A 16743-nucleotide genomic window follows, 5' to 3' on the forward strand; every position below is an offset into this window, starting at 1 on the left:
GGACGGACAGCCAGAGGGGGACGACCCGCGTGCGGAGAGGGAAGAGCTAGACGATCTCATTCCACAGATTATACGGGAATTGGATCTGGACCCGCCAGCTCCAGTAGCCCCCGCCGTCGTCACATCTTCGAAGAAGGGGGATCCAGTCTTGGCGGCACTTCGACCGAGGTCCCGGGCTTTTCCCATCCACTAGTCGTTTCTACAGCTTCTGACTAGAGAATGGGATACCCCGGAGGCTTCCCTGAAGGTCAGCCGTGCCATGGAGAAGCTGTATCCACTTCCTGAGGATTTCCTGGAGCTCATCAAGGTCCCGAAAGTGGACTCCGCAGTGTCGGCAGTCACGAAGAGAACGACTATTCCAGTGACGGGAGGAGCGGCTTTACGGGATACGCAGGATCGCAAGTTGGAAGTCTTTCTCAAAAGGGTCTTTGAAGTCTCCGCCCTGGGCATGCGGGCGGTGATGTGCAGTTCGCTCGCCCAGCGGGCTAGCCTTCTCTGGGTGCAACAACTTCTCACGTCTCAGGACCTGCCGGCCGAGGAGGCTGCCCAGGCGGATCGGCTAGAGGCTGCGGTTGCGTACGGGGCGGATGCCTCGTACGACCTCTTTCGGGTCCTGGCAAGATCCATGGTCTCGGTAGTGGCGGCACGGCGCCTGCTGTGGCTCCGCAACTGGGCAGCGGATACCTCCTCCAAGTCGAGTCTGGGCTGTCTCCCGTTCAGGGGCAAGTTCCTCTTCGGGGAGGATTTGGATCAGGTCATCAAGTCCCTGGGGGAAAACGCTGTTCATTGTCTTCCGGAGGATAGGCACCGTCCGTCTAGGGCTTTTGCCTCTTCCCGGACCAGAGCCAGGGCGCAGCGGCGCTTCAGAAGCTACAGGCAGGTGGGGCCCCGAACCTCCGCCCCCAGATCGCAGCCCTGGTCGCGCGCCTTTCGCGGGCGCAGGCCCGTGCATGACTGTTCCGGATCAGGGAACCCCCCTCTTAAGTCCACTCAACGATGCCAGCCTCACCCACTCCTCCACCCCCAGAATTGGGGGTCGTCTGGCGAGTTTCTGCGAGGAGTGGGTGCGGATCACCTCAGACCAGTGGGTCCTGGATACCATAAAACACGGCTATGCCTTGGAGTTTGTCCGCCCCCCGAGGGGAAGATTCATCTTCTCCCCCTGTGGCTCGGACCTCAAGAGAAGAGCGGTACAGTTAACGCTGGACAGGCTCCGGGAAATAGGGGCCATTGCTCCCGTGCCCTTAGGAGAGGTGGGCTCGGGCCACTATTCCATCTACTTCGTCGTGCCCAAGAAGGATGGATCCTTCCAGCCCATATTGGACTTAAAGGAAGTCAACAAGTCACTGCGAGTTGTCCGGTTCCGCATGGAGACGCTCCGGTCGGTGATTGCGGCAGTGCATCAGGGGGAGTTTCTCGCCTCTCTGGATCTGACGGAGGCCTACCTACACATTCCCATCCTCCCGGACCTTTGTCGTTTCCTCCGTTTCAAGATTCTGGGCCAACATTTTCAGTTCAAAGCGCTCCCGTTCGGGTTGGCGACCGCGCCTCGCACCTTCACCAAGATCATGGTGGTCGTGGCTGCGGCCCTAAGGAAGGAGGGCATTCTGGTTCATCCCTATCTGGATGATTGGCTCATACGGGCAAAGTCCTTCAACCACAGACGGGCAGCGGTGGCCCGGGTAGTACAGGTTCTTCATTCCCTGGGATGGGTAGTGAACTTCTCCAAGAGCTCCCTCGTTCCTTCGCAGCGCTTGGATTTTTTGGGGGCGAGCTTCAACACGCGTCTGGGCAAAGTCTTCCTACGCCAGGACAAGGCTCAATCCTTGCGGGATCACATACAGCGGTTCTCTGCGTTACCAGTTCCCACCTCCTGGGACTACCTGCAGCTCCTGGGAGTGATGGGCTCCACCATCGACCTCGTTCCTTGGGCGTTTGCGCACCTACGGCCCTTACAGGCGGCGCTTCTTTTCCGTTGGAAACCAGTCTCACAGGATTATCAGGTGATTCTTCCTCTTCCGCAGATTGCCAGGGACAGTCTGGACCTGTCGAATCTGGCTCGCGGCGTTTCCCTCGAAGTCCCAAATTGGGTGGTGGTGTCCACGGATGCCAGCCTCGTCGGCTGGGGAGCAGTCTGTGATCGAAGCACCACGCAGGGGACGTGGTCAGCAGTGGTCGATCAATTGTCTGGAAACCAGAGCGGCCCGGCTAGCGCTGCGGCATTTCCTCCTGCTTCTTCGGAACCGGGAGGTCAGGATCCTCTCTGACAACGCAACCACCGTGGCCTACATAAATCGACAGGGAGGTACTCGCAGCCGGCATGTCGCGATCGAGGCAGCGATGTTGATGCAGTGGGCAGAGCGCCATCTCGTCCGTCTAGCGGCCTCGCACATTGCCGGGGTGGACAACGTCCAGGCGGACTTCCTAAGTCGTCAAAAGCTGGATCCCGGAGAGTGGTCCCTCTCCGAGGCGATGCGGCTTTTCGTCCACCGGTGGGGGGCCCCCCACTTGTACCTGATGGCGTCCGCTCTAAACGCCAAGGCCCCACGCTTCTTCAGTCGCAGAAGAGAGCGCGGCGCAGAGGGAGTGGATGCCCTGGTCCTTCCGTGGCCTCCACATCTCCTGCTCTACGTCTTCCCACCGTGGCCGCTGGTGGGCAGAATCCTCCGCAGAATAGAAAGTCATCAGGGTACTGTGATCTTCGTCGCCCCGGTGACCCTGGTTTGCGGACCTGCTGCAGCTGGTGATAGACGGCCCAATCAGACTGGGACGTCTTCCCCGTCTCCTCCATCAGGGCCTGGTATTATTTGATCAGGCAGAACTCTTCTGTCTTGCGGCCTGGCTTTTGAGCGGTGTCGCCTCCGGCGCCGGGGCTACCCGGAAGCGGTAGTCTCGACGCTGCTGCGGGCACGGAAGACTTCGACATTGGTGGCTTACGTTCGAGTTTGGAAGGTCTTCGAGATGTGGTGCTCCAGCCAGGGCACGAGGCCCACGAGGGCTTCGGTATCCCAGATCCTACAGTTTCTCCAAGAGGGGGTGGATAAAGGTCTCGCCTATAATTCATTACGGGTTCAGGTGGCCGCCCTGGGTTCGCTTTTGCAATATGGGGGCTCTCTCCTACTGCAGCCGGACATCGCACGGTTCCTCAAGGGTGTCAAGCATATGCGTCCTCCATTACGGGACCCTTGTCCCTCCTGGAGTCTTAATCTGGTGCTTCGCTCCCTGTCAGGACCGCCGTTCGAACCCCTACGCAGCGCAACGATTAAGGATATCACTCTCAAGACTGTATTTCTTGTGGCCATCTGTTCTGCTCTGCGCAATTCGGAACTTCAAGCTTTGTCGTGCAGAGAGCCTTATCTCCGGTTCACGGATTCTGGAGTGTCTCTCTCCGCACCGTTCCCTCCTTTCTTCCGAAGGTGGTGTCTGCTTTCCATTTGAACCAGACGGTGGAACTTCCGTCCTTCTCTTCCTCCGAGCCGAAGTCTCTCAGACACTTGGATGTCAAGCGCACGTTGCGTCATTATCTGGAGGCTACTAATGAGTTACGGATCTCTGACCATCTGTTCGTACTTTGGTCCGGCCCTAGGAAAGGGGCTCAGGCCTCGAAGACGACCATTGCCAGGTGGCTAAAGGCCGGCATTGCCGCATCTTACATTGGGGCGGGGCGGGGCGGACTCCCCCATACGGCATCATAGCGCATTCTACGCGTTCTCAGGCAGCCTCCTGGGCGGAGGCCCGCTTTGTCTCTTCCCAGGAGATTTGTCGGGCAGCAACCTGGAAATCATTGCACATGTTCTCGAGGCACTATCGCCTGCACCTCGCCTCTTCAGTTTCTGGACACTTTGGCGAGCAGGTTCTCCGAGCAGGCCTCGCAGGACCCCACCGGATTTAGGGAAGCTTGGGTACATCCCACCGTCTGGACTGATCCAGGTACGTACAGGGAAATGAAAATTATTACTTACTTGCTAATTTTCGTTCCTGTAGTACCATGGTTCATTCCAGACGCCCACCGTGTTTGGGTTCTTAGTCCTGCTCAGCTCTACTCTACCTCTTTATAGCAGTGTTCTGTGTCTCACAGTTTTTCCTTTTCTCTACTTTCACAACTCCCTACAAGTTGGTTGGTTATCTACAGTTAATTGTTGATGTTACAATTGTTGTTCAATGCATGGTTAAGCAAACTTGGCTTTGATATACTCGATACTGAACTCCTGCAGAGGGGGTAGTGGTATATATGGTTACGCTTGTGCTGACTCCATCTGCTGGACTGGGGACATAACCCACCGTCTGGACTGATCCATGGTACTACAGGAACAAAAATTAGCAGGTAAGTAATAATTTTCATTTATCGCAGGTTGCCTCGCAGCCCCAAGACGCTTCATTCCCCGGGGCCGCCGCAGCAGAGAGGGGGCATTCCTCTGCTGCTGTCCGGGGGCACTCGGGGGAGCGTCGGGCTTATTCTCCGCTTCCTGCGGCAATCCTTCCTCCTTTACCGGCCTGCCAGCCGCTAGCCCATCCTCCCCCGGCTGCCTGTCAGCATGCCGTGGCCGTCCTGCTGCGCTGCCTGTGGCGAGCTGGGGTCAAGGATTTCAAGGGAGGGAATCTGTTCCAGGTGCCTCCCTGGTGGGGAGGGCACCTCTGGGCTGCTGGACCTTCTTCCTCGCCGCGCCTCAGCGCGATCCAGGCTTCGGGGGCCAGCCCCTTCGGAAACTGCCATTTTGAATTCTCCCGATCGGCTTAAACAACCATCAGGGGAGGAAGGAGAGTATTCCAATAGGGGAGAACCACAGATTCTTGCTCCGATTGGGGGCCCAGGGCCCCCCGGATGGGTCACACCCCCCCCCCCCGAGGGCCCCCCCCCTTTTCCCCAGAGTTCATTGTGCTGATGCACAATGCTTATCTGCAGTGCCTGGAGGTTCCTAGGGCGTCCAGTCCGGACCCGCCTCCCTCCAATGCGCCCCGGTTAGCGGAGGTTCCGCAGAGGACCCAGAGCCGGGGGGGGGGGGGGGGCAGGATCTGTCCCGATCCGGGGGGGTGGGGGTGTCCCCCGCTCATCCGTACTATCTGATCTCTGAGGCACTAGAGTGCGATGACCTGCGGGTCCTACGCATCTTTAGGAAGGAAGAGCTTGAGGACCTTGTTCCGCAGATCCTTCAGGAGTTGGACCTCGCCCCCGAACCACCAGCACCCCCGGTTCCAGTTGTCATCTCGTCAGCCAGGAAGGGGGATGCGCTCTTAGCCGGCTTGCACCCTCTATCCCGGGCCTTTCCCACCCATCCCACCTTTCTATAGTTGTTAGCCAGGGAGTGGGATATTCCCGAGACATCCCTTAAGGTCGGACGCGCCATGGAAAAACTTTAACCTCTCCCGGAGGATTTCTTGGAGTTGATTAAGGTTCCGAAAGTGGACTCAGAGGTGTCGGCGGTGACCAAGAGAACGACCATACCAGTGACGGGTGGCACAGCTCTGCGGGATACTCGGGATAGGAAGCTGGAGGTGTACCTCAAGCGGGTATTTGAGGTCTCGGCTTTGAGGATTCGCGCCGTCATCTGTAGCTCCTTGGCGCAGAGGGCGAGCCTCCGCTGGGTACAACAGCTACTGACCTCACAGGACTTATCACCCGAGGAAGCGAGACAGGCAGACAGTCTAGAGTCCGCCATAGCTTATGGGGCGGACGCTTTGTATGATTTGTTCTGCGTCTTGGCGAGATCCATGGTCTCCGTGATTTCCGCAGGGCGCCTCTTATGGCTTCACATCTGGGCGGTGGATACCTCCTCCAAGTCCAGTCTTGGGTCTCTTCCTTTGAATGGCAAATTCCTCTTTGGTGAAGATCTCGACCAGATCATCAAGTCCCTGGGGGAGAATTCGGTCCACAAGCTGCCAGGGGACCGCCAGCGAAACGTCAGGTCTTTTACTCCCTCCAGATCTCGCTCCCGGGTGCAGCGTCGCTACCGCGGCTACAAACAGGGGCTCCGGACTCTGTCTTCCAGATCACAGTCCTGTCCCCGTTCCTTTTGCGGTCGCAAGCCTGCTCAGGAGGGGACGAGTCAGGGGGCCTCATCCAAGCCCGCTCAATGATGCCGAGCCCACCCACTCCTCGGATCGGTGGACGAATCTCTCGCTTTTATGAGGATTGGGTTCGCATCACTTCCGACCAGTGGGTCCTAGACATCTTAAAGAACGGCTACGCTTTGGAGTTTGCCTGCCGCCCAAGGGATAGGTTTCTCTTCTCGCCTTGCGGATTGAGTCTCAAGAGACTGGCAGCCTCGGGGCCATCGCTCCTGTCCCCTTCGGAGAGGTGGGCTCGGGCCATTATTCAATCTACTTCATCGTGCCCAAAAAGGACTGTTCTTTCCGCCCAATGCTGAATCTCAAGGCGGTCGTGAAGTCCCTAAGGGTCCTCAATTTCCTCATGGAGACCCTGTGTTCCATGTTTGCGGCAGTACATCAAGGGGAATTTCTTGCCTCCCTCGACCGAACAGAGGCCTATCTCCACATCCCCATCCTCAAGGCACATCAGAGGTTTCTTCGCTTCAAGATTCTGAACCAACACTTTTAGTTCCAAGCCCTCCCCTTCAGGCTGGCGACCGCCCCACGGACGTTCACAAAGATCATGGTGGTGGTTGCGGCCGCTCTGAGACGGGAGGGGATCCTAGTCCACCCCTACCTGGACGACTGGCTCATCCGAGCGAAGTCCTTCTCCCAGGGACAATCAGCGGTCTCCAGGGTCGTCCATCTTCTCCGGTCCCTGGGCTGGGTGGTGAACTTCGCCAAGAGCTCCCTCACCCCCTCGCAGCACTTGGATTTTTTGGGAGCACACTTCGATACGCTTCAGGGCAAGGTCTTCCTACGTCCGGACAAGGCCCAATTCCTCCGGGATCAGGTACAGCGTTTTTCTGTGTTACCAGATCCCACGTCCTGGGACTATCTGCAGCTCTTGGGTTCCATGGCCTCCACGATCGATCTCGCTCCATGGGCTTTTGCGTACCTCCGTCCCCTGCAGGCGGCTCTTCTTTCTCGCTGGAAACCGGTCTCTCGGGATTACCAGCTGGTGCTTCCTCTCCCTTCAGTCTGCCAAGGACAGCCTGGGCTGGTGGCTGGATCCGCGTCATCTGGCCCAAGGCGTTTCCCTAGAGACACCGGATTGGGTGGTGGTCACCACCGATGCCAGTCTGTCTGGCTGGGGGGCAGTATGCCACTGGAGTTCAGCGCGGGGGCTGTGGACGAAGGAGCAAGCAACCTGGCCGATAAATCACCTGGAAACAAGGGCGGTGCGTCTGGCTCTCGTGCATTTCTTACCCTTGGTGCGGAATCGAGCGGCGAGGGTCCTATCAGACAACGCGACGACCGTAGCGTATATCAAACGCCAAGGAGGCACGAAGAGCCGGCATGTGTTGCTCGAAGCTGCCCGCCTAATGTGGGCAGAGAAGCACGTCACACATTGCGGGCATAGACAACATTCAGGCAGAGTACCTGAGTCGTCAGCAACTGGACCCCGGGGAGTGGTTTCTCTCTGAGGAAGACATGCATCTCCTCCAGCATCGCTGGGGGATGCCACGACTGGACCTCATGGCGACATCCCTAAACACCAAAGCAGCTCTGTTCTTCAGTCGCTGGTGAGAGCGCGGGGCGGAAGGAGTAGATGCTTTCATGCTCCCCTGGCCGGACCATGTTCTACTCTGCCTTTCCCCCCTGGCCCCTAGTGGGCAAGGCTCTTCGGAGAATAGCGCTCCATCGGCGGCCCATCATTCTGGTGGTTCCCGAGTGGCCACGGTGCCCTTGGGGTTTGCAGATCTGCTCCATCTGGTAGTGGACAGCCCGATCCAGTTGGGCCATCTTCCGCAATTGCTTCATCTGGGGCCAGCATTTTTCGACCAGGCAGAATGCTTCTATCTTGCGGCCTGGCTTTTGAACGGCGCCACCTCCGCAAAGGATACCCTGATGCTGTAGTTTCAACTCTCCTCAAGGCCCGAAAAACCTCGACGTCTGCTACCTATGTGAGGGTCTGGAAGGTTTTTGAGGCTTGGTGCACAGCGCATGATACCCATACCTCGAGGGCCTCCGTCCCTCAGATTCTGGCATTCCTTCAAGTCTGTTTGGATAAGGGACTCTCCTACAATTCCTTGAGAGTTCAGGTCGCTGCCCTGGGCTCGCTCCTCCAGTACGCAGACCATTCCTCTCTCTTGGGACACCCGGATATCGCCCTTTCCTCAAAGGGGTGAAACATTTACGGCCCCCGGTCAGGGATCCGTTCCCTTCTTGGAGTCTTAATTTGGTACTCCGGACTCTGGCGGGGCCGCCTTTCGAGCCCCAACGAAACACCACCATTAAGGATATCACGCTCAAGACTGTCTTCCTGGTGGCCATAAGTTCCGCATGCCGCATCTCGGAACTTCAAGCGGTCTCCTGCAGAGAACCCTATCTCCGGTTAACTGATTCAGGGGTTTCCCTTCGGACAGTGCCCTCCTTTCTATCCAAAGTAGTCTCGTCTTTCCACCTGAATCACAGTCGAGCTTCCGTCCTTCTCAGCGGGGGAATCGGGTCATCTTCGTTCTCTGGATGTCAAGCAGGTTCTCCTTCGCTATTTGGAGGTCACTAATGAATTTAGAGTCTCAGACCACTTGTTTGTGTTGTGGTTGGGACCAAGGAAGGGTTCCCAGGTCTCAAAAGACGACTATCGCAAGATGGCTTAAGGAAGCCATAGTCACAGCGTACATAGGTATGGGTCGGAATCCTCCACGGGGGATTAAAGTGCATTCTCTCCGTTCTCAGGCTGCATCCTGGGCTGAAGTACAGTCTGTTTCCTCCCTAGAGATCTGCCGAGCGGCGACTTGGAAGTCTCTTCATACCTTTGCACGACATTACCGTTTGCATCTACTGTCGTCGTCCTCTGGATGTTTTGGCGACCAAGTCATTCGAGCAGGGCTTGCAAGGGCCCACCCGGTGTAGGGAAGCTTTAGTACATCCCACAGTCCGGACTGATCCTGGTACATACAGGGAAAAGAAAATTACTACTTACCTTCATTCCTGTAATACCAAGGATCAGTCCAGACGCTCGCCTCTCGATTATGGGTTTTTTTTCTGGGGTACTTTCTTCCCTGCTCGATATATTCCCTGCACTCTGTTTCTCCTTGTTTTACGCTAGACTTCTAGAGCCTGTTCATCTCACGAGTCTGTTAATTAGTTCGTTCTGCAAGTTTCAGTTCTTTGGCACTCGTTGCCTCAGTTGTAATGTTGTTTTTTGATCGTAGCACTTGATCCAGCCTTGGTACGTGTTTGTTTCTGGCTTTGATATTCTCTATACTGAGCTCCTGCAGAGGGTGCACACATACTTATGTCTTATTTTCGAAAAACTGTTGAATTATGATGTAATCTTAATATCAATTTCTAAATAACATCATATAAAGCCAACATTCTTTGCCATTGCCAAAGTAGTATTCTATTATTTAACGAGACCTCATAAGTGTGGTGGGCTATTCATACACAAGCCCTACTGCCACTATTAGAAAGGAGTGCGGTGATGTTAATAGCTTTTGCACCGTCTTAGTATTATAATCATTGGTCTCACAGAAGATGTAGGTATGTAACTGCAACTTGTGTCAGTTTACAATGCAGTAAGGGTTTTTAGCACTTATCGTAGCGAAGTTTGCAGCTGGGGTGTAACGCTGGCTCTGGCCTGACACGGCTCGTGTTTCTGTGAACCTTCTTCAGGGGCCGCTCTATGCCATTGGGTTCCCAATACTGCCAACCGGTTCCGCTACTAGGCTGCAAATGTGTTCAGGCAGCCTAGTAGCTACCTGAACACACCCTTCGAAGCCTTGTCTGACTCCATCTGCTGGACGGTGGACATAACCCACCGTCTGGACTGATCCTTGGTACTACAGGAATGAAAATTAGCAGGTAAGAATTACTTTTCTTATTTGTTAATTGTCTGCTGCCGGCAGCCTCTGGAAGTTTATTTTTTGAATTTTAATTTAACTCCATGCCACGCTCCGCTTGTGGAGAGTCGGGTTCCCGACTTTCGAGGGAAGGACTTGTGCAGGGTGCCTCCCTGGCAGAGAGGGCACCTAGAGGCTGGAGGGATGCTCCAATCTGTGCGCGAAGGCGCGCCTGGTTGTGGAGGGATCAACCCCGTTATCGTCTGATGCAGGAATGGTGGCCATTTTGGTTCCTTGGGCTCCTGCTCTCACGCAGTTTAGCGCTGATTCTGACCTCTGCCAGGCTCCCTCGCCTCTGGTTCTTGCCCCGGCCTGCTGGATGCAGACCCACCGCGGGGGGGGGGGTGTGTGTGTGACCTCCCCCCCCTCCCCCACAGGTCGTTTTCAACAGAATTTATATTATTGATGCACAATGCCTCTCTGGCTTGGCTGAGCCAGCAGCAGCTGCAGCAGGATCCTTTTCTTGTCCCTCCTCCACAAAAGGTCCTAGTGTGCAGCGGAGATTCCCCAGGACTTCCAGGATTCTTTGTGACTCTGACCTCGATGACCCTGCTCCTCTGACTCGGGTGGAAGGTGATGATCCCTGGGTCCTTCAGCTTTTTCAGAGGGACGAGCTGGACCCTCCCACTTCACATGTCCTGGGCGAATTGGATATCTAGCTGCCCCAGGAGTCCCCCAGGACCCAGTGCTACAACTAAGAAGGGGGATCCTGTTCTTGCATGTTTCCGTCCACTTTTCCTTTCCATCCCATGCTCCTCCAATTATTGTCCAGAGAGTGGGAGACTCCAGAGGCATCCCTGAGGGTAAGCAGGGCCATGGACAAGCTGTACCCACTTCCGGAGGAGTACTTGGAGCTCCTCAAGGTACCTAAGGTGGATGCCTCTGTGTTGGCGGTCATGAAGAGGAGCCGCCCTGCACGACTTGAAGACCACAAACTCTAGGTCTATTTAAAAAGGGTCTTTGAGGTCTCCGCCTTGGGAGTTCGGGCGGCGGTATGTAGTTCCCTAATGCAAAGAGCAGGACTCTGGTGGGTCCAACAGCTGCTTAGTACTCAGGATCTTCCTCTGGAAGAGGCGAAGTAGGCAGAGCACCTGGAGGCACTCATTGCATATGGGGTGGACGCCTTATATGATCTTCTCCCAATGCTGGCTCGGTCCATGGTGTCATTGGTCTCGGCGAGGTGCCTCCTCTGGCTGCGAAACTGGTTGGCGGATTCTTCATCCAAAGCTCAGCTGGGCTCTCTTCCTTTTAAAGGTAAATTACTGTTTGGAGACAACTGGACCAGCTCATTAAATCAGTGGGAGAAAATAAGGTACATAAACTGCCAGAAGATCGCCCTCAAACTCCAAGATCTAGTCTTCCACGCGAAGCTGTTTCAGAGGCCAACAGTGTTTTCGACAGTTTTAGCCCACTTTCTCACAAACCACCTTCTTCAAGGTCGCATCCTGGTCTCATTCCTTTCGGGGACGACTGCCCGCTCGAGATACCACTGCACAAGGGGCATCAGCTAAATCCTCCCAATGAAGTATTGCCAGTCCGCTCTTTGACTCCTAAAATAGGAGGATGCCTGTCCCTTTTTTATGAGCAGTGGACCAAAATCACCTCAGACAACAGGGTCTTGAGTATTCTACAAAATGGTTATGCTTTAGATTTTGCTCAAACCCTTCGATACAGTTTTGTCTTCTCCACATGCGGCCCGAACAAGAAGCAGGATGCTGTTCGCCAGACCCTCTATCGTCTCCTGGCCCTAGGGGCAATTCTTCCAGTGTCTCTTGCGGAGCATGGGCTCGGCCACTATTCCATCTACTTCGTGGTGCCCAAAAAGGAAGGCTCCTTCCGTCCGATCCTGGACCTCAAGAAGGTCAACAAGGCCCTCCAGATTCCTTACTTCAGGATGGAGACTGCGCTTGATTATAGCAGTGGTGTGCCATGGGGAGTTTCTTGCCTCCTTGGACTTGACGGAGGCCTATCTACACATTCCCATTCTGAAGGAGTATCAACAGTTTCAGGGGTTCAAGATCTTGGGCCAACACTTCCAAATTCAGGTCCTACCTTTCGGCCTTGTGACCGCGCCTCGCACCTTCACCAAGGTCATGGTGGTAGTGGCGGCGGATCTGCAGAAGGAAGGAATCTTGGTTCACCCCTATCTGGACGACTGGCTCATACGAGCAAAGTCCAGAGTCCTGTGCCAGGGGCGATCGACAGGGTGTTGCACCTCTTTCAGTTGCTAGGCTGGGTGATCAATTTTGCCAAGATCAGGCTGACTCTGTCGTAGTCTCTTTCTTTTTTTTTTTTTTTTTTGGGGGGGGGCACTCTTCGACACCGAGATGAGCAACGTCTCTCTTCGGATGGAGCGAGCTCACTCTCTTCTGTCGCAGGTACAGTGCTTTTGGGACCTTCCACTACCCACGGCCTGGGACTACTTGCAGGTCCTGGGTACAATGGCCTCCACTATAGATGTAGTACCATGGGCTTTTGCGCATATGAGACCTTTGCAAAGAGCCTTGCTTTCCCGATGGAAGCCGATATCCTGAGAATTTGACTCACCTGCCAATTCCACCCTTAGTCAGAGCCAGCCTATCATCTGGATCACTTACTGCAGGGAGTGGAGTTGGAGATCTCACAATGGGTGGTAATCACCACGGATGCGTCTCTCCGGCTGGGGAGTGGTGTGTGGAAGGCAGTTGGCACAGGGACAGTGGATTCCGGAGCAAGCAGCTATGCCTATCAACTGTCTGGAGACTAGAGCAGTTTGCCTGGCGCTGAAGCGTTTCCTTCTGCTGGTTCAGGGTCGAGCGGTTCGAATACTCTTGGACAACGCAATGACGGTAGCCTATATCAACTGTCAAGGAGGGACCAAAAGTCTCTATGTATCACAGGAGACGGACCAGCTCATACCATGGGCGGAACCCAATCTCTTCCGCCTGGCGGCCTCGCACATTGTGGGAGTGAACAATGTTCAATGTCGTCAGCACATCGATCCCAGAGAATGGGAACTGTCCGAGGAGGCAGTATCTCTTCTCTTCCAGAGGTGGGGGTATTCCCCATCTAGACCTGATGCCCACTCAAAGAAACACAAAGGCTCCACGCTTCTTCAGTCGCAGAAGGGAGCACGGCGCAGAAGGCGTAGATGCCCTAGTACTACCGTGGCCACAGCACATCCGTCCCTACGTATTTCTGCTCTGGCCCCTGGTGGGAAAGGTACTCCGAATATTCGAGATTCACCAGGGGCCCATCATCCTGGTGGCTCTGGAGTGGCCGCGTCGTCCATGGTTTACTCACCTAATCAATCTAGCAGAGGACTGTCCTCTGCATCTGGGCCATCTACCGAACCTCCAACGGCAGGGGCCAGTATTTTTCGACCAGGTAGAATGCTTTTGCCTTGTGGCCTGGCTTTTGAGAGGCACAGGTTGAGAAAGTGAGGGTATCATGAAGCAGTTAGCTATACTCTTCTAAAGGCTCGGAAAACTTCCACCTCGGTAGCCTGTGTCCGGATCTGGAAGGTTTGAGTCCTGGTGTGTGTCAACGCATATATCGCCACGTCGGGCGTCTATAGCCCAGATACTGGATTTCTTGCAACGGGGTCTTGACATGGGGTTAGCTTTCAATTCCCTGAGGCTTCAGGTGGCAGCTCTCTGAGCCCTCTTGCGTCACCTGGACGGGATTCCGCTTTCCTCACATCCTGATATCGTTCCGTTCCTAAGAGGAGTGAAACATATTAAGCCGTTGATTCACAGTTTATGCCCTTCGTGGAGCTTAAACTTGGTGCTTCAGATTCTGGGAGGTCCGCCTTTCGAACTTTTGTAATTTAAATGTTTATAGGTAATAACAAGGATAACATTAACCATAATGATAACATTGTCGAGCATTGTCTATCAACAAGAAATCAAACATACCATACAAGAATTGCCTGAGTGTATTTCTTCCCCCCCCCATTGTTCCCCTCCCTCTGGTGCATCGGGGCGCGTTCTGCATTAGTCATATAGCATGGGATAACACCCAAAGCATTTCACTCCAAAGAGAGCTTTTGCCAATCATCAATGATGTATGCAACAGTCATCGCCACCTTGCGTCTCATCCATATTTCCTGGCTATGGGAACTTCAATACTCCTTATACCACCGTAGAAACTGTTCCCAAATTTTCATATGGGCGGCAACTCTATCCGTCTGTAGGACCCTCAGATAATACCAATAGTGCACGTTCCATAGTCTCTTATGTTTAAACGGTTTTTATTGAATTTTCAAAAAGAAACAATACAACCACCAGAGGGGAGTGTGTCCTGCACCCCTCCGGACTTCAAGAACCATACATTCCGTACAAATCCTGCACCCCCCCCCCCCTCACCCCCCGCCCCTGTGATACCAGTACAACACAAATATGAGTTACTACTTGGGAAAAACAAAAGAATGGGAGCACACAATAATTTGTTCTTAATCATTAAGTACATAACTTCTCGCACGATGCGGGAGCGACTGAATGTAAGGCTGCCAGTGGACTACAAATCGTCGCCGATGTGCCGGAGAAGTCCGGGCCTCCAGATGTTCCATGTTCATCATAAAATGTAAGCCATTCCTCCAAGCCCAAAAGGACGGGCTGTCCGTTGATCGCCAAACAGAAAGAAGTATCTTCTTACCTACAAGACAAGCCTTTAATAATAACATTCGCGAGCCAGGATCTCGAACACGAACCGGGGATACACAGCCAAAAAGCATCCAGTGTGGCGTCACTGGAAAGGCCACATCTATCAGGTCAGCCAGGTACTCCCCCACTCTCCGCCAGAACCGCTGTACTGGAGGACAGGACTAAAAAGCATGTGACAAAGTACTCAAGGCTGCACCACATCTCTGGCAGCCCCGGGTGACGTCTGCGCGAAAATGACAGACCATATTGGGCGCCAAATAAGCCCGGCTGAGAAACTTAAATTGCATCTCCCTGTAGTAAGAGTTTTCCGAGATCCTGGCTGCGCGGCGAAATCCAGCACGTAATATAAATTTAGTCACAAGAAAGACCCCATCCTGGTTCCACCGGGATACCAAGACATCTAGGTGATCCTCCTCCCGTAATTTACGAATCTCCTTATAATACATGGATAAAGATGGGACCCGTGATTTCCCAAAGTGAAACACTCCGTCCAAAGCGTGTACTACAGAGGGTGCCTTGTAGACCTCCGGGATCGCCCGAAGATAATGTGTAACCTGAATGTAAGAAAACACCTGCTTGGCACTTAACCCATAAAGATCTCCCAGCTCCGCAAGGGACAAGAGCACTCCCTCCGTACTAATCAAGTGGCCCAGACGAGTTATCCCCTTGGATTCCCAGATCAAAAAACTGGCCGACTGGTACCCCGGGGTAAAGTCCACATTACCACGCACCGGCAGAAGGCAGGCACACTGAGCCGGCTGGCGCAACAACTGAAGCAATCTCCTCCAACCCTGTCGAAAGGGGCGTATCGAGCTGGCAGAACGCAACACAGGAGGTAGCTTACTAGTGGGGACCTGAAGCACACATGCAGGGTCATAGGGAAACATCAAGGACCGGTCTACCGACAATGGGGTAACCACCGAGGAGCCTAGCAGCCAGTCCCGAATAGTCCGTAATAGGCTGGCCAAATTGTAGTCCAGCAAATCCGGGACTCCTAAGCCACCCCGCCCCCACCGCGACCGCAACCATCTCAGCGGAACCCGCGGTTTTCCGCCTCGCCAAAGAAACCGCCGGAAACTGCCCTCCAGCCGCCGAACGTCAGCTGAGCGTAACAGAATCGGCAAAGTCTGAAATAAAGCCACTGAGGCAAAATGACCATTTTGAATAGATTGACCCGCCCACTCAAAGAAAGGGGCAATTGCGCCCACCGAGCCAAACTATCCTGGGTAGACTTAATCCTGGCTGGGATATTCGCCCGATACACGAGGGCCGGGTTTGCCGGAAGGCGAATCCCCAAGTAGGGCAAGGAGTCGTCCACCCAATGCAATGCGAAGGTATCGGGCCAGGTCGCTCGCAGGGCTGGCGGAAAGAGCAAGGCGGAGGACTTATCCTCATTCAACTTTAACCCCGAGAACACCCCAAACTCCCACACCAAGCGCATCAAGGGGGGCAAGGAAGCCTGTGGGTCAGTCACTAGCACCATGAGGTCATCCGCAAAGGCCACTACCTTAAAGATGCACGCCCCCATCCGAACCCCACGAATCTCACGGCAGCTCTCCATGGCCAACAACAACGGTTCTAACTGTAAAATGAAAAGCAGCGGGGACAAGGGGCATCCCTGCCTAGTGCCTCGAGCTATCTCAAAAGGTTCCGACCGCGCCCCATTGGCCAAGATCACCGCCCGAGGATCAGAGTATAGTAACCGCACCGCTTGCAAAAATAGACCCGTAAATCCCATATCTTCCAACACGGAGAACATGTAGCTCCACTCTACGCGATCGAACGCCTTCTCCGCGTCGAAACTAATTACCAGGTGGGATTGATCCAGCGCCCGACATATCGACATCGCCGTTATCCATAGTCTCTTAATCACAGACTGTGCGGTAGGTGGTATCTCTTTACGCCAATGTGCCGCCAATGATTGACGTGCAGCGCATATCACTTGATGAATTAAGGTCCTGGCAACAGAAGTCCATGACACCGAATATGCAGATAGCAAATATATCTTGGGATGCAAGGACACTGTGACACCCAGCATTTGGAACATCATGTCTGCTATCCATTTCCAATAGGGTATTAACTTGGGACACTCCCACCAGATATGTAGGAATGACCCGTCTTGGTTACAATTCCTCCAGCATTTAGACTCCTGCGCTGGGTATAAT

The 16743-nt window shown here is 54.4% G+C and overlaps 1 protein-coding gene across 1 annotated transcript in view; it reads left to right on the top strand.

The window, feature by feature from the left end:
- SLTM (SAFB like transcription modulator) overlaps window positions 1-16743 on the top strand; it is a 399249-nt gene that overhangs the window by 28833 nt on the left and 353673 nt on the right. The window contains 3 exon segments of the mRNA XM_029574499.1: window positions 194-634; window positions 5392-5898; window positions 6557-6880. Of these exon segments, the coding sequence (XP_029430359.1) occupies window positions 194-634; window positions 5392-5898; window positions 6557-6880 (1272 nt within the window).

The sequence above is a fragment of the Rhinatrema bivittatum genome, chromosome 13, assembly GCF_901001135.1.
Source record: "Rhinatrema bivittatum chromosome 13, aRhiBiv1.1, whole genome shotgun sequence".
NCBI lineage: Eukaryota > Metazoa > Chordata > Amphibia > Gymnophiona > Rhinatrematidae > Rhinatrema > Rhinatrema bivittatum.